Raw genomic sequence first — 21777 nt, 5'->3', positions numbered from 1 at the left:
ATAATAATAATAATATCCATATGACAGTAAATAAAAAGGTAGGAAATTAAATGTAATTTCATGCTAACGTGCCGAACACCAGGCCCCGGGGGTCCAGATTTCGCCATCAAAGTCATTTTTGTGGCCCAACAGTTGACTCATGATCAAAAAAATCAAACCATCTCAAAACACCAACTCGTAGATTGAGGTCCAATTGGACCACAGTCCCTCAACCTTCCATGGTGAGTCAACAAAAGGAACAAAAAGGAACTTTTTTGTCTTAATATTTATGTAATTTTTTAAATTGTCTTTTAGCCCAGATTTAAAACAAATGGCTATTTAAAACATTGGAGATTGAATTGTTAAAATAGGAGCAGATTTATTATAGACATATTGAATAGTAATGATTGTGGAGTAGATTTGAGTAGCAAAACATATATTTTCATTTTTCATTTCATATGTAAATATATATGTGGGATAAATAAAAAAATATGATCAGATCAGAGATGAAAAATATTAACTAAAATATCAACGCTTACTGCTGTAAAATCTAAATAGTTCAAACGAAGACATACTTTTTAGTTATGGCTGCAATTAATCCTCAGGTTGGTGAGTCTATTCACCTCTGAATCTCCTCCACTTTAATATTAACATGATATTATTAACTCGACCTCTCCTTGTCCAGTGACTCAACTCAGCGGGGGGCCCTCTGGTGGTCACTCAAGTCACCACATATATAAAATCTGTAACGACTCCAGCTCCGGGCGACTCTGGGTTTGGACTGATCCAGTGAATTTCTGTGGGGTGGGTTTCCTCCCGCTACCCCAGGATATACAGAGTTTCCTTCATGACCCTAGGTAGCTGGGACAGACCCACATGACGCAATAACAGGCCGGATATGAGCAAATGAATGTGGGACTTGGGACAATCTTAGCGACTCACAGGTGTGTGTGTGTTCGGGGACTCATCGATGACGTCAACATTCTCTGATCACCCGTCGGTAATGAACTGATCGATTAGGTGACGTCATCAGTGGATCTTCTCTAAACATTTTCTCCGCTGAAAATGAGCCAAAATTCACACCCAGTGTCATTCAAACGGGTCATTAGTGCGTGTGGAGGAGGTGTGTGTGTGTGCGTGCGGGGGCGTGGGGGGAGGCTGCTGCGGGGGGTCTCGATCCAGTCTTAAGGTGAATTAGCCTGTTTGCTTAAGTGCAACTAACAAAACCAGTTGGTAAATATTGAAATGAGCGTGGATGCGCCGCTGCTGCGTAATCCAGCACATTTCCCTGTAAATACCCCCCGCCCTCCCCCCTGCATGAGAAAAGACCTGCGACCCCTCCTCGCCGAGCCGCGTTTTGTCACCAGACCAGGTACGGCAGCGACTCCCGCGCATTCACATTCATTCAGGAGGTGAAACGCACCTTGCCAGTTCTGCAGGTATCAGCGCGCGGCGGGTTCTTTTCGGACCTCGAGTCAATGACGGGCGGAAAACACCCCGGTATTCTCTGACCCAGGTCCTGCTCGGAGGCGATATGGACATGTAACCATGGCGACGGCTCTGTGATTGGCTCCGCTGGCTCTGGAATAAACACGCGCGCCGGCCAATCTTCGCCCAGGACGCGCGTCCCCGCCGCCGATCATCAGACCCAGTGATGTGAAAGTGGAACCAGAGTTGAGCCCGGAGGAAATGAGCGGACCCAAAACAAAGCCCGAACTCGAGAGTCAGCTTTTCCGCCTCAACTGAAGTGATTTTCTTTTTCTGTTTTCGGGGGGAGAGATGTCGCAGCGCGGCGGCCGGTGCGGCTGAACCCGCATCTTGGATTACCGGACCGGGACCGCGTCGCTTCGGATTGCCACTTTTCCCCCCAGGGTTGGATCCGCCAGTTCTCCCCGAACTGTTGGACACTCAAGAGCCAAGACGGTGTTCCGAGTGGAGCCGAGTCCGAGCAGCGCAGTCGGAGTGCGAAGGTCGGCCCTGGGCGTCCTGCAGGCCGGCGTCATGATGGTCCACTGTGCCGGATGCGAGCGGCCCATCTTGGACCGGTTCCTCCTCAATGTGCTGGACCGAGCCTGGCACGCCAAGTGCGTGCAGTGCTGCGAGTGTAACTGCAACCTGACAGAGAAGTGCTTCTCCCGGGACGGAAAGCTATATTGCAAACTGGACTTTTTCAGGTAATCCAGAGCGAAGGATTTAGTCCAGACTGGTCAGGGATTATCGCGAACACACACCCTCGCCGTGCACAGAAAAAATCAAAACCCTTCCGGTTGAAAAATTCACTCTCATTTCACAAATATGAACGGTGTTTGCGGTCAAAATAATCAGGAATACATCTATACATCGTTAGAGGTCAAAATAAATCGTAATATTATTTCCTTTAAAACCTCAGATAAATGTAAAAAAAAAAAATTAAGATAACGCTCGAACTATAAATAATAAAGAGTTATCGAACGCCGCCATTTGCCAAATTAAATGTCGACTAAATTTACCCTATGGTTTTTTACATAATTAGTGTATTATATGGCGATTATTGATTATTATTGATCTATACATTCACATTTTTTTGCGAACCAATTTCAATGAATTTTAATATTTAATTTAATATTTCATCATATTCATTGAGAGTTTGGCTAAACGTGTAAATAATACCAATACAACTAATAACATAACACATGAATGTCTTTTCCAACCTCGATTCGTTTACAGAATTTATATTTATATATTTATATTATCAAGAGGCATGAAACCAACAACCTTAGGGCTGCAAGTCGTTCTCCTCAGAGTGATAGATTAAAAAGAGAATTTCTCGCTGCCACGGCTCTGCTTCATTAGCGAATAGTGGCTAACATAGTTGACGTGTCGGTGAGTAAACAGCGGTTTAATTGTTTGTTTTTATTTCACGGAAATAACAAAACGTGATTTATATTTATTATAAGACACCAGAATTGCTATTAAATTTGACGCAGTCACCAGATACAATGTCGAAACAACGTTCCCGTATCGTGCCATTTTTTATTTAATTTCACAGCAAAAATAACAATGAAACATCACTCAGCAAATGTCAACTCAAAAAACCTACCGGCATGTATGAGGTAGTAACTCACTACATGCCAACATATATTGGTTAAACTTGACAATAATAATAATTATTTAAAAAAAAACGTTTTGATGAATGACACAACCTCACGGGGTGGGCTTCTTTGCCCCAGATGCAGGTGACTCTAGCTGCGTCCCTGGCGCGCGACCTCAATGAGCCAAACATTCGCTAATCAAAGGAATGAGCAAAGGGATATCGACAGGGCTCCACAAATAATTATGACTTTTATCAATAAATGAGGGGATGAAGGGCCGCCTCTCTTCCCCTCTCGGATTCCGGAATTCTAGCTCCGGCCCTGCCAGTTTAGAAAATGTAAACAAATAGTGAAATAAATAAATAAATAACAAGGAGAATAAAAATACCCTCCCCACAGCACCTATTTGTATTAATGATTAGAGATTTATTTATTTATTTAACTCTGTAACTCATACGCAGCGTTCTTACATGTTTACTCATTTATTTCTTTCACACATTTCGCGTTATCTATATTTATCTCGGTCACGTGACCAGTCCATTAACCCGCTCACTTTCCAGGTAATTGGGTGATAAGTGAAGCCCCTTGTTTGCACTTTCTCCTCTCGTGTCGGTGATTTTCCTCCCACCCCCCTCCCACCCCTAAAATAAAACGACACCGGGAGCCTTTTATTTTTGGGGATGTTTTTGGCTTCTGACGTCACGCGCGCTCGTAAATGGGGAACCATTAAGTCACAGAGAAACAGTAATCACACTAATGTGGCCATTTGTTGTGTAAGTTAGTTGTAGTATTTCACTGGAGGGGAGGGGGTCGGGGGGCAGGTGGGGTGTCCGTGCACCCCCTCCCCTGTCCGTCCCTTCATGCATGCGAAAGGGAACGATAGGTATATATTTGTTTGCAAATGAACACGCCAAAACAAAAGACGCACGACAACAATAAACATTTAAATAGCTCAATATATTCCAGATTATTATATTCCACAGTCGAGCATGTGGATTAAGGGGAGATTTCCACGCTAAAATGCTGCCACTCGGTTTAATCCCGTCATAATATCCGCGTCCACAATGCGCTGATTGCCACTAATGCGGTTCTGCGTGGGTTTATCGTCACGGCGGCTCCATCAAATATTAACATTCATAATCAAACAGTTTCTCATTTTTTTGGTTTATTTGCTGTGGATTATCCCTTTGTTTACCGGATTAATCACACAATAAACGGATGACGGTGTGACATTTAGACACAAAACCACACGATTTTTAAGTAATAAGGATTACATATATACAAGGATACATACTGCATATATTCAACTAAACGATATTAATTTAGGTTGTGATTATTGTGTTTTAAAGGTATTTCAGAGGACATCTCGCTGCCCACGCGGCCTCTATTTTATTTTCAAAATATGTCAATTGTTCAGGTCAATATTCGCCCCGCTTTATTTTACGATGTGCGTGTATTTATTCGCGGAATTTTACGCACAAAAGCGACCTTTATTCTCCATTTTTATAATTGTTTTTGTGGATTATTCGCACCAATCGCCTCCTACAGTCGCATTCTCGCAACATTTGCAGCTTATTTAATAATGTTTTTTGGCATGTTCGATGGCGCCTCTGTAAATAATAAACTCTCTCAAACTTAATTAAAATCGATTGAACATGAATTTAAGTCGGAACGTTGCAAGCGTCAGAGCGTGTCATGTGACATTCATCATTCTGTCGTCTCTCGTTTGACAACAAATATCAAATCAATTTGCGACATGGAGACAAAACGTGTGAAACGGTGCATAAGATTTCCTCGTATGTATTTTCAACGCTTCATGATTGTATTTGTCAGCTCCGCATTCACGTCATGTAATGACTGTGTGTTTGAAATGATCTTATTTTTCTTAGTTAAAGACACATTCTGGATAGTTTCACTAGCAGACGGCTTTTATTTTGATAGGCAGCACAGCGAAACACAATAGAAATGTGCACGACAGTGCAGTCATATATATTTAGATTTTAGAAGTTCTTGTTGCATATTTAAATCATTTTGAGATACCGATTCAAAATTATATTTTATGTCTCAGAGAACAGTCTTTTATTTTGAAGGCCACGAACACGCTCAAGATGTGTTCTTGCTTTTCTAAGTCTATGCTCGTCATCTTTATTTTAATAGCGGCGGTTTTCTGTCGCCCCAAACTGATGTTGAAATGAATATTTGTAGCTTCTATTTTGAAAGTCAAATCTTAATATTTCATCTCTTTGCAAAGGTCGAAAATCGCTTTTATTTTGACCACTGGGCATTTTATTTGTTTATACTTTTGGGCGAATATGCTTGTCTGTGTGATGGAAATATTTCTGTGCATCGTTTTCCGTGTTAAATTGACTCATTTCACGACATAACAGCTCCTTAGTATTCCACACGGTATTCATAAGTTACTCGATTGTAAACCTGCAGATACATCTGCGGTTATCGTTTCTTCACTATTAGTTCAGGAACGTCAGTAGGGCCACAATGTCATTGTTGTACACAAATCGTCAGACAGAAGTTTATTCTTATCCGAGCTTTATTTTTTAAATAAGTAGACAGTAAAATAATCTTATACTAATGACGCCAAATGTGTATTTACAATGTAGTTATACACGACATTATAGGCTGAAGGAAGCCTTTCTAATAAAGTCCAACAAAACGTCGATTTAAAGTATTAATAAAACTGAATTCATACCTGAGATTGTTTTATTTTGAGACGCATCGCTGGTAGATTTCACCAATTATGAGCTGCAATTCAGCGATGCATCTACATATTGCATATAGAACATGGATATTACTATATTACTTATGGTTTTGGAATGTTAACAGCGTTATGAATACGTATGTTAAGATTTAATTTACCTCATAAAAGCAAAAAATTTTGTGTCAGTATTGATTTTATTTTGAAAGCTGTGCACATTTTCTGAGCAAACACTTACGACTAAACCTGTGACTCACTTATATCGCAGAGACGTAACTCACATTTCTTCTTGTTTAATGCCGATGCGTTAGACTTATTTTGAAGCAGCTGTGTCTCTGTGTTTCCGTCCAGGCGGTTCGGAACCAAATGCGCGGGCTGCCAGCAGGGAATCTCCCCGAACGACCTGGTGCGTAAAGCCCGCAACAAGGTTTTCCACCTGAACTGCTTCACCTGCATGGTGTGCAACAAGCAGCTGTCCACCGGAGAGGAGCTGTACGTCATCGACGAGAACAAGTTCGTGTGCAAAGAAGATTACCTCACTTCCGGCGCCATGAAGGAAGCTACGCTGAACTCAGGTACGGCCCATTTCCTACATCCACACTCCCAAAATCACGTAAATAACAACATGCAGGACTTTATATTGGTTCATTTGTCGTGTTTATTGAACAATAAGTTGTGCGACGACTTCCGGATGTAAACTGCTGCGAGTTGTCGTTGATACTTCATGCTGTATTCATTGTATTTCAAATCACAACCTCATAGCTAAGCTACAACATTGGTGTCATATTCATGCAAAAACAATCCAGAATGTTTTGTATTTGACTTTTCTGTCCGTGAATTACCAACACACCAAATTGGCATGACGTCATAAGCCGGCGCCGAACCTCTTGATGACTAAAACTTACTGGAAGAAAAGTGGGCAAAACGAAAACGTTTATTAAATCTAATAAAACTTAATGTCGATTTTATAACATTTGTCTCGTACATCTGCCGTTAGAGACAAGGTAAACGTAGGTAACGTACCAGTCAACGCCCAAGCATCCATGTATCAGATGCCTTCAGTAGATCCCAGTGAGGCACATGATGGTGACGTCCCTGTTCTCTGCTTTCCCATAGTGTTTTTAAAATCATTTCAACAACAAAGAATTCATTCTGTGATCATCATGGTTTTGTGATTGTAATATTTCAGAACTTTGAATGAGAACTTGACATAGCACGCCCCCTTGAGGTCAGAAATCCACCATCTGTAAAGGCATTTTAATTCAGGATTTATGTTAGAAACAGCGTCCTCAGCTTTATTCCAGTGAACTTCGAACTCATGTTATATTTAAAAAAACAAAATAAAAAAAATCATCAACAAAAAAGTGCAATATATTTGCTTTTTTATTTTAATCTTTTCCTCACATTGATACTGTCATTGCAACATGTCATTCTTGCCGCTCGCAATCTTTCTTTTCTAATATTTTAATATCATCAATTTCATCAATTTTTATAATATTTTTTGTAGAACTGAAGTGTATCTTCTCGACTGGCTTCAACGTCACACAGTCTCTCTGGTTCATGACCTTTCTCCGTGTCCCCTCCTCCCCCCCGTACAGTGTCGTCGTGTACAGATAGGAGTTTATCGCCGGATCTGCCGGACCCGATACAGGACGACATTAAGGAGACGGACAATTCCACGTCGTCAGATAAAGAAACGAACAATATTGAGAATGAGGAGCAGAACTCAGGGGCCAAACGACGGGGTCCCCGCACCACCATCAAAGCCAAGCAGCTCGAAACGTTAAAGGCCGCATTTGTGGCCACGCCCAAACCAACCAGGCACATCCGGGAGCAGCTGGCGCAGGAGACCGGGCTGAACATGCGCGTGATCCAGGTGAGGGTTCTCACAGTCACTCACTCAGATGGAGAAGAAAATTGTGTTTTCTGAAGTCAACAATGAGGACCGGTTGTGTTTTGCCCATCTAATTATATCTGATTTAAACTACTTTAGTTTTCTCACACATCATCGACATCATTATAGTTAACTATTTAATTCTGCTTCAAATAATACTGTACTGAAATGTTGATAATATCGTGGTGATAATAACAATATTTTTGCAAATGGCTTGGGTTAGGCTATTTTTTAATCTCTGTATGTTTCATCACAATAATGAAATAAGATAAAATAATACTTTTGTTGATATTCAATTTAAAATATCTTGCATACATTTTTATACTACTTACATATTATTATAATTATGGTGTGTAATGCATTTTAAAACTGTATTATTCATAGTTGAATTCCATTCAACTGGAATTATTCATATTTATTTCCAACAAAAACAATGTTAAATTATTTACTATGCTGTCTGATTTTTAGAAAAGTAATTTGCAAGTAATATGCATTTATTTTTATTTTAAGTGAAACATAGCTCTAGTTCCAATCATTGTTCAAATTAAATTGACACTAATATTTGGATTTGTTCCTCAGTTTCTTTTGTATTCTAATCTTGCGCCGAAAGTCATTCAAATTTGCTGTATATTTTAAAAAGATGGAAGAATTTAAGAAAGATGATTATGTGTGTTTTATTTGCTATTATTTGTGACACAAATCCTCTGGCATGAAGCATCTCTCGGGAAACGGTCCTGTGTGTGTGTGCGTGCGTGCGTGTGTGTGAGCACCCGTTGTCACGCCGGTGTGCCGACTGCGTCTGGATGATTAGCACCATCTCTGCCAACTGTGATGTGGCTTTTTGTGCTCTGGCTGTGATTATCGCTGATTTCACAGATTTACATACCACCCTCCCCTTTTCCCACCTCCCTGCTCTTACTCACTTACAGCCTGCTCCCCCCGATTATTACAGCAGACCTCTCCTCGTCTACCGGCGGCGGCTGTGTGTGTGCATCCATGCGCTCAATTACTGCATCTGTCAGTCAATCTCTTGTGCAATTCTGTCCCTCCTCCATTGCGTGCACCTACTCTGTCTGCATCGCTTCGATTCCCCTGTGCCTCTCTTGGGATCGTCCTCCATCTTCTGCCTTTTCTGTATTTGTTGCTCCCCCTAATTACTTCCAGGGGTTTTCTGAAGCCACATGACCTGCCTCCCAACATTCCCTCCGTCTCCCACAACTGTCATAAACATCCTCCATCTCCAACATAACTGTGTCTTCTCGTCACCTCTCTCCCCCTCTTCGTCCTTTGTCTCATGTCATGCACCAACATCACCCTCCGCTGCATATCCTTGATAGCTATCTCAATATTACGACGCCCCAACATCTTCAGCATCTCATGCACATACTGCGCTTGCATCTCTCACATCCACATCCTTCTAATGACTTCTTCATCTCCTGCATCTTCTGCCTTCCACATGCCTCACCTGCATCCACTACACCCAACCACCTTCTATGTTTGCTACTCCCGCATCTTCTTCCTGCATTAGTCCCTCTCATAAGTCTTCTGCAATCTCTGCCTTTGATACTCATTCTTCATCATCTTTTCCTTCACCCTCATCATCTCCTCTGCATGATATACTCCTATATCTTGAGCACTTCCTGATTCACCTAAGCCCCAACATCTCCTGCAGCTTGGTTCCACCTAAGCTGAAGTGCCAATCTTGACGCTGTAACTAGCCAAATTTCATTTTATTTTTATTGATAGGAACCCTATGGTTAATGCAGCTCATCAGTTTCCTTGTTTTCATCATCAAGCGTCGCTGAGTTTCACCTCTGTCTCCACCTTATAACACCAGTGATGCTTTTTTTTCTCCTTGAAATAAGAACAACATCCACTGTGCCACACCTTTCATCCAGTTCCCTACTGTCTCCATCATTCTTTCTGTTTAATTTTCAAGCCTGTTGGTCCACAGCTTGGGTCACGATATCAGCCTGGTCATTTAAGACCCCACTATCGATAGCTAGTTTGCAGGCACGTTTGTGAAATGACTTTCATCCCCTGGGCCTTGAGTTTGATACATGCAGCCTGTTGCATCCTTCCCACATCACTGACGTTGTTTGCGGGAAACTTCCAGCACGATAAATCACCTTTGTTGGATATATCTAGTTCAGATTTCCAGTTGTTCTTCCTCGCCCGGTTTTTGTTTGCGCGCATCCAAAATGGAGTCAGAGTTTCGTCATCTATTACGGCTTGTTGGGGTGGCGTTAAATACCGGAGCTTCTCGACGCGGGGAGCCCTGCGAGCTGCGCTGCTCCTCCAGCATGTAATCCCTAAACAACGCTCTCTGGAGGGGAGCCGCAGCATTTCCATAAAAATGTGGCCTACAGTTAGACGATTGTTCTCCAGAAGCAGGTGCCGGAGCACGTGGAGCGCTGCCTTGAGTGCTTTTAAGGTGTTTTTTTGTTGCCTCCATTTTTCTTGTGTGTTTTTGTTAATCTGGTGCACAGTGGGATTCTGCCTCTGGTGTGAGCATACATCATTATGCAGCAGTGAAGCGAAGGCAGCACACAAGATGTGTGATGTGCTCAGACACATTCCTCCATATGGAGCCTTGTTATGTTTGGATAGTTTCTTCAAATGTCTTTGTTCCTCTTCAAAAGCTGCTTTACTTAATGTTGTTTCATGTTGTGTGTGGTTTTTTTTTTCTGGAGAGGCGTCACAACGCCGTGACTCCAATTTAGGAAGCCTCTGCTTCGGTTAGACTGCTCTGCTTGCTTTATTTCTGGTTTTTTTTTTTTTACTTTATTGATCCATTTTCTTCTAAAATCATCCCCCAGCTCCTCTGTCAGCTATGAGACATCATCTCCCCAGCACCAGTGGAGCACCTCAGGTGTCCAGGGGACAACCTCAGCGTTTCTGCTTCATGTAAACCCTATGGTTTTCAAACTGGAGGGTGGGGCTACCACAAGCACTTTTCATTCTTGATTTACACTCGGCAGATGGAGCTAATTTTACTACCAAGCATCTTATAAACACCACCACAAGAGGGCTGTTATAAATGCAAACAATGCAGGAACACATTTTCCCTGCTAGCAGAAACAAGTTGGTGAGAGGACTACCCATTAAACGTAAAGCAGATGGCATATCAATAAGTAAGCCGACCCAAGCAAACGTGAAAATATGACCACTCCTACCTTGCCTAAAGCTTCACCTGTACAACAATGAGTAATGAGGAGACACCACAGTGTGTACTGTGGTCTCAAAGTAGTGGCCACTGACAGCATGAATCTGAACAACTGTGTGTGTTGGGTGGTGGTGTTAACTTGCAAGTTAACTCAGCTCTAGTGAAATGTTAATCTGTTGACAGCACTAATGCATTATAGTGTATTCAATGAAGTACAGTATGTTTTGTTGTCTTATCTTTATCCTCTTCTTTTGTGTTTGGATCTTGGACAAGAACAATTTATGTTAAAACAACTCCATCATGTTTACTGCAGCTTAATTAAGCTGATGAATTGATTTACTTAGTGACCGTAGATGCTATTTTTGCTGCGTGGCTGGAGCAGGAGGCACTCTCTTCTGGTCTTCACCTGGAGGCTAAAGCAAACTCTTCTGATGAGTGTGTGTGCTATGGCAAGGTTGTTGCCACTGTGTGTCTCTGGGATCTTGCATTACATTTTCAGGTCTTTTTTGTGTGTGTGTTTGCACACTGCTGTCGAGGGGAAGGCAGGATGATGGCAATGGTGAAGACCTTGTGAAAACCTCCTCACTGCTGTGCTTTAACATGGTTGATACATGTTTCCATCGTCACCTACACTCACGCCATTACTCCATTTTTTTTCTGTTTTTGTGCTCAACGACAAGAGGTGGTTAGTGCAAACCTAGCTGGCGCAGGTATTCGGTGGTTTGTGGTACAGTGTATTGGCCATCTTTGAAGCAGCCGATAAGAAATGAAAGTAAACGGGTTATTTCGGCTCTGATGCAGCTGCGACTCTTGTGCAGTCATAACTCTCGTCTCCCTCGTCGTCACACCCAAATCACCAACTGATCAGTCGCGCGCCAAGCGGCACTGCCATCACCTGATCAGCACTGAATGTTGAGTACGCACAGGGCATCACAAGAGGTTTGCCGAGTAATGTGAAGTTATTTCTCGGGTAAACAGCGGCTGCCAGTCTCTCCCAAATTTCAGAGGAACGTCCCAGTCCTTACTGTTATGTAAACATCAGCAGCAGCTCTGCTCTCTCAAAGATCAATATGGAAGTCCATGATCGTGGAAGTGTGTCTGAGTGTGAGTAGATTTCAGCGTAGCTTTAGTGGACTGGTCCACTTGCTCCCCTGGCTCTGATGCGCAGCAGATTGTTTGTTAGTATTTATTCATTTAAAAATTCACTTGCGTCAGGCTACTGACCTTTGAATCTCCCAGCACTTCTTCTTTAACAGAAACAAAATAAAATGTTTCTCTACTGCTCTACTACTGTGACGACTATTGCTTTGGCAACTATCACAACTTCTGCTTCTGTGATGACTACTACTGATGTCAATGAAAACTACTATGATGACAACAACAATTGTGACAGCCGTGACAATTATTGGAACTATGATGATATTTAAACACATGCTTTCAGGCACAGGAGTTTGTATTATATTATTGAAAATGTCGTAGTCAATAGTTTCGTTTTGCTGCAAATACTCGAAACTGACTGATCTTCAATTTCAATTTTCGCTCTTAGAATGCCGCTTCGTTTAGTGATTTGTGAAGAACCAAGTATTGACATGGAAAGTGTTTTGCTGTGTTGTATTTTAGTAATGTTTGAGTAACAACTCAGATTGATAGCGAAAGGTCAGAGCACACGTTTGAGCTTCATAATAGCTTCAATACTTCACGAGATAATTGTCATTTGTGCTCATTTGTTGTTCACCACACATCATTTATCTCGCCGGAGATTGCAGTTTCAACGCAAACGCTGTCGCTACAAGCGTGAAATGAAGAGGCCGATTAAAACAACACAAGTTTAAATTTCAATCCATCTTTGTTTATTTGTATTCATTTGTTTTTAATTCCATGTGGAGCAGTGAGTGACGCTGTGATTGCCCCGCAGGTTTGGTTCCAGAATAGAAGATCCAAAGAGCGGCGGATGAAGCAGCTAAGCGCCTTGGGAGCCCGGCGGCACGCCTTCTTCAGGGGTCCCCGGAGGATGAGGCCACTCGGAGGACGACTTGAAGATCCGGACATCCTGGGACCGGGAGCCTACGGTTACTATGGAGGTAGGACTCGCCATGCAGTGAGGATTTCATTTGGGAATCAAATTATAGACTGATGCACAAACTCAAAAAGTTGCTTATGGATGTGAACTGCTTAAAACTGACACCAAAAAACACCACAGCACATAAGTTGAGGGCTGCAAACTAACGATTATTTTTGTTGTTGTCTAATGTATTTTTTTTTTTTTTCGATCATTCGACTTAGCGCAGACTCAGAGAACAACGTCTCCTCCTCCGGGAGCTGGCTCTTGTCAAGATGCCTCCTGCTTCAGTCATGTGGTGGACTGCTGAGTCTCTGTTAAACACCTTGGTGAAGAACTGTAGGAGAGTTCTGATGAGAAGGAAGTGGGGACCTCTCTATCTAGGCTGCTGCTGTTGTGAGGAAGTGGAAAAATATGGATGGATGATAAATAAGAACTTTATAGTCACAAAGAAGTGGACAGAAAAATGGAAGGAAAGGGGAAAAAAGATGGCTGTAGATAGAAAGACATAAAAATGGCCATGTTGATCTTGTTATTGACACAACATATTTGGCACCTCTTTTTTTACAAAGTGCGGCGATGGATTACAATAAAGGAAGTGTGCAGTTGCAGTTTCTGTTTAAGGTTAAAGTACCAACCGTGACTAAGACCGACATTGCTGCGGTTGAATCTTGTGATGAATGCGTTCGATTTGCCAGCATTTTATTGTCTTTAGCCGCCAACATGGTTTCCTCTTTGTCATCATTTAAGTTTTACTTGAGAATCTTTGGCGGCCAAACTTTGGCTGACGGATGTAATAAACACATAATTCCTTTCTGAGGACGCGCCGTGACGGCTCAGCGGCACAAAGCTTGTTCAAGTGTCACGCGCTGTCACTCATTCTGCGGGAGAGGATGAGAGTCAGAGGAAAACAAATACGTTCATTCCAATCAGTCACTGTGTAAATAAAGGCTGCGGCGAAAACACTGAGGGACGCACTTGAGTTTGAACATCGTCGACATGTTTAATTTTTCTTATTTGGCTTTCATTTGCTCTCTTAGAACGCAGGAGTGAGAGATTCCCCAGATGTTCTCCATCCTTTCTCCATTTATTTGTTAATATATTTCGTCATTCGCCGGTCTTGCTCCCTGAATTTGGTGTTTTTGCTTTTAAGCAGGTGCTGAAAGGAGAGTTACAGGAGAGGAGAGTTACAGAAGCGGCGTGTGAGAGAATCATGCAAATTTGCAACATTAGCCGCCTTGGTGATGGTGGTGATAAAACAAATGTTCAAGTTTCATGATTTTATTGATGCTGCCGCTGTCTCGGTTTGGTGTGAGAGTGTCCCGAATGGCTCTTGGTGGTGAAGGGTTTTAGCGATTAAAGCAGAGTGCAGGCGGGGTGAAACAGGAGTCGGCAGCGGTCTGTGACTACACAGCAGTAGCTTTTGCTGAGTTATACCCAGGGTTTCCGCTACATGTAAACGATTCTGGCGCTCTGCCATGGATTAAACGGGCGCAGGAAAAATAATGATCTCTTTGTAAAGATGAAATCTCATGTGATCAAACGTATTAAAATGAAGTGGAACCATCAAAACTTTGCCGCCAATTCCGCCAATCACTTTAGTCTCTTTTCGCCAACTGGCATGTGCGGCATCATATTCCCTTCCTCCTTGTTGAGATGAAGCAATGTGTGACGGCAAATGCTCATATTTGCCCACAAATATTGCAGACAAGTGAAATGTGGAATAGACGTAACTAAAAACTGTCTAGTGCAGCGCTCCATCACCTGAACACTATACGGGGCGGAGGTAAACCAACATGGCTGACCACCAGATCCATATCTCTCCAGGCTGTTTCTGACACGCTACATCCCGACACTGTGGAACACATCAGCAGTTACTGTTTTAATTGGCTGTATTAATGAGCCGCTGAACAACTCCACCATCATCATAAAAAAGATCAGTTTTTATTTAGCATGTACATTTATTTCTTTGCACTTGCAATACTTGTTGCTTTTACCAAATATAAATTTTTTAGGCAAAAAATTGACAGTAGTTTTCTATCTGCTAATTTGCAAAGGTCCTCGTGTCTTCTCGTATTGTTTCAGAACCATAAATAGTCTCAACTTTCACCACAAACTTGTCATATTTGGTTGCAACAATCAATAAAAAGTCTCAAGTCCTGGAGGGACTGGTTGACAGACTGCTAGAATCCTTGTTGGTCCGGGGATCTGGTGGGATGGGTCGGGCCCCACAGCAAGATTGTTTCCGGTTCAAGTGTAGCTCCAGAGAGCTGACCTTTTGCACCGGTGGCTTCCCAGTGTCTTAGTTTAACCCCTGACAGCCAGGAATTATTCCCATGTTTATGGTGTCTGTTTTCTCTTTTATACCCGTATGTTGTAGTGAGAACCACACTGCACCCCTCCAAAGCTCCTCCTTCATCCGGTCCTCGTGTTGTTAGCTGTTTATGCCAGTACGCTTCATGTCTTGTGTTCTGGTGAGATCTGAGGGTTAACAATAACTGGAAGCCGTCAAGGTTGCAACAGAGTGGGCACAGGCACCAGAGGAAAAAAAAATAAAGCCCTCCACATCCCTCGCTTGCTCTCATCTCTTTCTTCGCATGTTGCTTTCACACCCTTTTGTGCGGCAGCTGCCGGGCCGCCCGCCTTTATGCTGCCGCCTGTCTCCTCATGTTCTGGAAGGATGATGGGTGCGACGCAGCATCTGCATGTGTGAGTGTAATTATTGCTTGGAGAGCCAGCACCCCCGCTTTTCCTCGCTGCCATCATCATCCACGGCCCCCCCATTTTCACACGACACCCTTGTTGTTTATAGTCAAGGCTGAACCGGCGAGCAGGGTGTTGTTTGTGGCATGCAATCATTAGCTTGTTAGCCCGCTCCTATTGTTCTCTCTGCTGAGGAGACTTTTGGGCGTGTCGAGAATTCAACCCGGAGCACAGGCTGAAGCAGTGGGCCACAATATTATGACCGTCCCCATGTTTTGGTGAGAGTCATGTCAGAACAGCTTTTCTTTCGGGAGTGGCAGGTCAGTCTTTGCTCCCCACCAGCAGGGGGCGGTAGAACTTGCTGGGGACACCTGGATTTGAAGCTAGCAGTGGGCATGGATCATTGACCATTGAGAGATTAGTGGTAAGAATACTCTGGATGCTGGATGGTTTGCTCTTGAGAGGACCTCCATCTTTGCTGCTATTTCGGCTTGGCCTCGGTATTGTGGCAATATGAAACTTAAGCTCTTGATGTACCAAACTTTGCTCGCCTGATCGTCCTTACTGTGTTGGCAACGGTGCTCTGATCATCAGGATCTTCTGTCGACCTTCCTTCCAAACGAGGTCATGGGTCTTAAACAATGAGCCATGGGAGACCTTGATGACTTGTTTTCACATTCATATTGACCCTTTAAACCATCCACGGACCCTGAACACGGTTTGCCGCTCATATCGACTCATCCATTACCCGTGGAACCTTGGTTGCATATTGAGTCAGCTTGGGCCGAGCGGCAGAGGACCAGTGACCAGTGATTTGGACTCCTGGAATCTGAGGAAGACTGTTGAGATTCTTCTTCAGCGATGTGACTGAATCATTTGCATCACTGGGTTTGTCTAGTTTACGCAGTGCTCATGGGGATTGGCCGGCTGTGATGGGTCAGTAGAAGGCTGAATGATGGAGGGTTCCTGTCTGTCTGGTATTTGGAGACCTTCTTTATGTGGCTACAGGGTGAGTCTGGACAGCTGAGCAATGTTCGAGGTGACTGGAGATGAGTGTTCGAGGGGTGGGTCAGGCGAGAGACGGCAGAACTAGGATTCCCAGGATATTGGTCGGGAACTGTGGTGGTCCAAACTTGAAGGTTGACTTGACTTTGTTGTGTTCTGTTTTGGCAGTGAGGTCCGGACTGTGGACTGAATTTGGAGTGACATCAAACAATGCTGAAGTCACTGTGAGGTTAAAGCTGTTTGCTCATCAGTCTACGTCTTTATGGGTTGAATCTGAAGTGGGTTTGCTGGAGAGGGATGATGTTCCTCTGCATAAATAATTGATAGATTTTCTCAGATGCTTTTTCGAAGTGATGTGTAGACGGGAAGTAGTGTGGGATGCAGGGACGGGGGAGTCTCATTTTGGAACCCCTCATCCAAATCCAGAGATTCCAGATGGGAATGCAGACGCACGCTTGGCGGCTCGCTGAACGGCGGAGGAAGATGAATGGAGAGAGGCGGGAGAGGTGTGGACTTGTTTACGAGCGGCTGATCTCGTGCAGGACTCCCAAGAATTCTTTACTTTAGAGGCAGTCAACGATGTTCACTGCAGTTTGTCAAAAATAGAAATCAGTGAATGTGATTCATTATCACAGAAAGTCTTTGTTTAAAGCAGACAACCCTGAATTTATGCATCATTTAGTCATCATTACAATCACCAGATCATCACGACTTGCTCTTAATTTGCATAAAATAAAAGGAAAAAAATCTGTTTTCAATATATCTCACGGTTTAATCATTTTATTTCTCTGAATTGGAAATCTATGGTTTTGCCTTATAGATAATTCAGTTAAAGCATTTTTAGAATTTGCTTTGTTTTATTCCTTATTTCAGGCAATTGTAGACACATTATTATTATTATTATTATTACCTTATATTTTTCTCTCTTTACATTCTTGAAGTATTTGAAATATATTGAATCAGAAGCACTGTATTATTTTACACTATTTTAAACTTTTTTTTCTGTAATCAGTTTTTAAATAAAATCTTTCCCATCTTTTTTTAAATTTACCAAATTAATCTTCCTTTATTGTTTATTTAGTTATTAATTTATTTTAATGTACTGTTTATTGTGGATCTAACAGATATCTCACACGAAAACACAACCTTAAAACTGGAAGGATTTTAACAGACTCGTCTGTTCTCCCTCCTCTCAGAGTACCAGGGCGACTACTACGGACCAGGCAGCAACTACGACTTCTTCCCTCACGGCCCCCCCTCCTCTCAGGCCCAGTCCCCAGCCGAGTCCCCCTACATGCTGGGCTCAGGACCTGGAGGCATGGAAGGATCGGGTCACCTCCCGTCAGACGACCAAAGGTTCACGGACATGATATCTCACGCAGAGACCCCGAGTCCTGAGCCGGGCTTACCGGGCTCCCTGCAGTCGGTGCCGGGCGAGGCCTACGGAGGCGGGCCAAGTCCTCCGTTCTCACTGGCCAGTAACTCCAGCTACAGTGCTCCAATGTCGCACCAGGGACAGGAGATGGGAGAGACCGCGGCCTGGTAGAGGACAGGTCGTTGACGAAGTAGCGGAGAAGCGTTTTAGCTTTGTTCCCGGAAGAATCTACGTCTTTAGGACCACACCGACATCTTGTGATCCCCGTAGCCTCGATAATGTCGCGTCCTCGCCTCACTGAAGGGAACTGTTTCTAGTTTTGGCTTCTAAGCAGACAAAAGTCTCTGAATCAGGTTCCAAACTTCCTGTGACGCAGTCTTAGAAGCAGGCAGCGCATTTGAGCTGAGCCGGGAGGCCACACCCACCTGCCCTACGACCTGAAAGTCAAAATAAGATCCATGCTTCATGCCTCATCCACATAGTGACGCCATCTGTCACCGAGCGTTAGAATGCCCCGGTGCACAGTCAGTATGTGTATTTGATATTGTGATGACAAATTCGTACATTTTTGTTTCACCAGAAAACCATCGGATCTATTTTTTGTGTTTTTGCATGTGTCGGTCTTCGATCGTTGCAACCCCGAGGTCACCGTGGAGGAATCCCGCTTCATTATTTCCTGTTTCAACTGAGGGTCACGCGGGTCATTTTCAGTATGGAAAGTGGTCATACGTTTGGTCTCTGTTGAACAGGCTCAGACTCTTATCTGCATTAAGAACGTCGTAGTGTGGACGTACGAGGACGGAGGCCAGGATTCATTTCTCTGAAGGACTTTTTCTCAATTGATGGATCACGACGCCGACGTTCACCCGCGGTCGTTGCTGAGAAACATCCGTGCTCGGAATGATTTCAGCCGCCACCCTCTTCGACGTCAAGCATGTAGGCACGCGACAAAAGGAAAAGCTAAAGGGGACATTCTTAGTGATCTTTCATTTGCGGATTTTCATCACGGCAATACGAGTTTCCTTTCAGTCGACCCGTGTCCGTTTCCGCCGGCGAGTTGTGCCTCAAAGACAAAGCAGCCGGTTTTAATGTATAAACACAGGGCGACGCCAGGACGCCTATACCATCGTTTGGAACACACACACAATTATTCAGGCACTTGTACTCATTCATGCACACACCCCCAGCCAGCCAGCCAGCCAGCCGGGCGGGCGGGCGGGCGGGCGGCCCTGATAGTTCTGCTCCGCACACGCGGCTTCACCTGACCTTCCCTTTGTCGCCGTCCCTTTTAAAAAACATGTTTTAATGGAAATGATTTTCAAAAGAACATTGAGCCCATAATGGAGAATCTCCTTCAGCAGCTGAGGTCTCCTTCCCTCTAAAGGGAGGAAACAAAAGAGGGGGCAGACAACATCTGTGACATTACCTCTCTGCCCCTGCGGAGGCGACCGCTGCCATCTCCTGGCCGAGCTCACCGCGACCGCGTTCCTCACTCAAATTACACATGAAATCTGTTCCTCTCCTGCAGAAGCGTGCTGCATTCACATGGGAATGTTTCTCCATCAAAGGATATTAGTTTTGTTTGTGCCAGCAGCTGGGAAATGAGGACAGAGTGAAAGGGATCCCACTAAAATTTCAGTTACAGATTCTGGATTACCGTTGATGATTGGCTCGGCGTGATGCATGTGACAAACTCGTACCCACACTGGGTGTTTATACTGCAGTGTATGGACCCTTCACTTCTTCCAGCACCACCCACTCTGACTCTCCTGTTGAAGGAGTCAGACGGTGTCCGACATTTCACCCATGATTGACTCTGACCCCCCGACTTTCATGATGCACACTGTCCTTTATTTAAATGTATAATATTCAGGATATTCCTGCAAAAACAAGTTCATCTAGCAGTAAAACATCCTTGGTTTTTTTTATTGTCGCATTGTTTTTCTTTAAATTTAACATTTTTTTATACTGATTTAAAAGATTGGGGGCGTTCAAATGGAAAAGAGGCTTTAACATCAGGGTGGAAGTGCCCCAGTCATGAGCAACTCTTTGAAAATCTTTCAATTTTCCACACATCACCACGATCTTGTTTCCTCTCCGTCATCATGGGTGTTTTGGTGACGACGCCACCCGTCATCTAGTGGTGGGCCTGGAATGGCGACTGAGTCCCAGGCCTTGTTATTCATTTTAACTTTTAGTAACGTCAATATTTGCATCATAATTTAAGAAAAACAGACAAATTGACGTCTTTGTTTGTGGAAAGAGCACTTTTTTAATACAAGAAGTTGCAAGTCGGAAAGTGAAATGCAACATGCTCCGTGGGCCGAGCGATCGCAGCGACTCTGCAGCTATGCGGATGATGCGCTATTGTCTCTCAGTAAATTGCTCCCACTCAAACACAAACGCTCCTTTAGCGCCCGCTCAGCCATCAGCTCGTCTCCTCCTGGATTCCGTTGTTCAAGATCTCGAAAGAATGTCTCGTCAGTGATGACATGGACACTGTTGTGTGTGTTTCCCTGTGCGTTCACGAAAAGAAATGGAGCAAGTATGTATTATATGGATGTAAATAGCACTGCTAATAAAAACCTTCTCTTACAACTGGAACTGTTGTCTCTCCTTCACTCAGTCGTGGGTACATTTTCAATCTTTTTCTCCTGTAAAATTGACTTGTTATTCAAAGGCCGCTATGCTCATTGGGTTCTTCAATTAATTAACCTGCGTTACTATGAATTTTATTATTGATCTGTCTGAAGATGGAGGCAAATGAATAGTCTTAATTATGAAATTAATTGGATTTAAAAGGGTGTTGCGCAGTGTTTGGCATATTCAACTGCGATACGAGATTAATTTGATGTTTAAAGAACTAGTTTTCGTTTTAGTTAAGTAAATAAATGTCGTGTATAATTCAGATTTTTTTGTCTTTTTGTCACAAATCCGAAAAGGTTTAATCCTTCCTTGATTAGTCTGTTCATAGTTGCCATCAATAAACGTTCTCATACATGTAATGATCATCCGTCTATCTGTCCAACAACATCACAGGGTGTTTTTGGTGGCTATTTTGTTACTTTTTCACTGTGTACAAAATCGCCATGCAGGGAGTAGTGATTGAACAAAATCGTATCGAACGACATTCTGGAGCAGCAAATGCATCCTGTTCGATGTTAATCCAGTCTGTATTTTCCATCAAAACCATGTTAAATGTTTATGGTTTTTCGCTGAAATGCGCATCTTATCATGATAACATTGTTTTATTTGAGCACGCTTTTATTTTTTTATTTATTTTTTATATTTTATTAAATTTTATATTTTATTTATATTATTTATTTATTTTTATTTTTTTAACAGATTTTTATGAATAATTAGTCGTCTTTAAATGAATTTGAGCCACATGTAAGATCATTTCTAAGTAACGGCGTTGTGCTTGGTTTGTTTCATATTTTGAGGTAGTTTAAAACATGTAAGAAAACATGAAGTTAGTAAAGAGTTTTGAGGGGATTTTGCGGTCTTCAGAGCTGGAGAACGATTCAGATAAGATTTACTTCAGTTATAAAATAATAATAAAACGTTCTATATGAAAAGCTGGAACAGGAAGCAAGTTTAAACCTGAGCTGAGCCAGAAGCTCCTAACAGATGGATGGATGTCTCCGCTCACCACTGAACAAGAGTTTAGTCCTTCAGGAGAGGTTCTCCTGGACGGGCACCATCCTCCATCCTGAAGGGGTTTTGGGCGGATTAAAGCCTGTCCCGGTTAATTTGGGCAAGAGGTTCTTGGTTGCCAGTCCATCTCAGCCCACATCAAAAATAGCCCTAAA

General features: G+C 43.0%; 1 protein-coding gene across 1 annotated transcript; it reads left to right on the top strand.

Annotated features, from left to right (window-relative positions):
- Positions 1–1558: 1558 nt before the first annotated feature.
- lhx5 (LIM homeobox 5) lies at positions 1559–20563 on the top strand. The gene is made up of 5 exons (XM_053882074.1): positions 1559–2153; positions 6115–6338; positions 7362–7639; positions 12739–12904; positions 17787–20563. Exons 1-5 carry the CDS (start codon positions 1981–1983, stop codon positions 18134–18136), a joined length of 1191 nt encoding a protein of 396 aa, XP_053738049.1. The 5' UTR covers positions 1559–1980; the 3' UTR covers positions 18137–20563.
- Positions 20564–21777: the final 1214 nt, after the last annotated feature.

Source organism: Synchiropus splendidus, chromosome 1 (genome assembly GCF_027744825.2).
Source record: "Synchiropus splendidus isolate RoL2022-P1 chromosome 1, RoL_Sspl_1.0, whole genome shotgun sequence".
NCBI classification, from domain to species: domain Eukaryota; kingdom Metazoa; phylum Chordata; class Actinopteri; order Syngnathiformes; family Callionymidae; genus Synchiropus; species Synchiropus splendidus.
This window is presented reverse-complemented; position numbering and strand designations above follow the sequence as displayed.

What these genes read in the sequence shown, in the direction of transcription:
- lhx5 (XM_053882074.1), top strand. Translation starts at nt 1,981, where the DNA reads ATGATGGTCCACTGTGCCGGATGCGAGCGGCCCATCTTGGACCGGTTC. An exon ending in TGCAAACTGGACTTTTTCAG is followed by an intron (nt 2,154 to 6,114) that starts GTAATCCAGAGC and finishes GTTTCCGTCCAG; the next exon opens with GCGGTTCGGAACCAAATGCG. An exon ending in TGAACATGCGCGTGATCCAG is followed by an intron (nt 7,640 to 12,738) that starts GTGAGGGTTCTC and finishes ATTGCCCCGCAG; the next exon opens with GTTTGGTTCCAGAATAGAAG.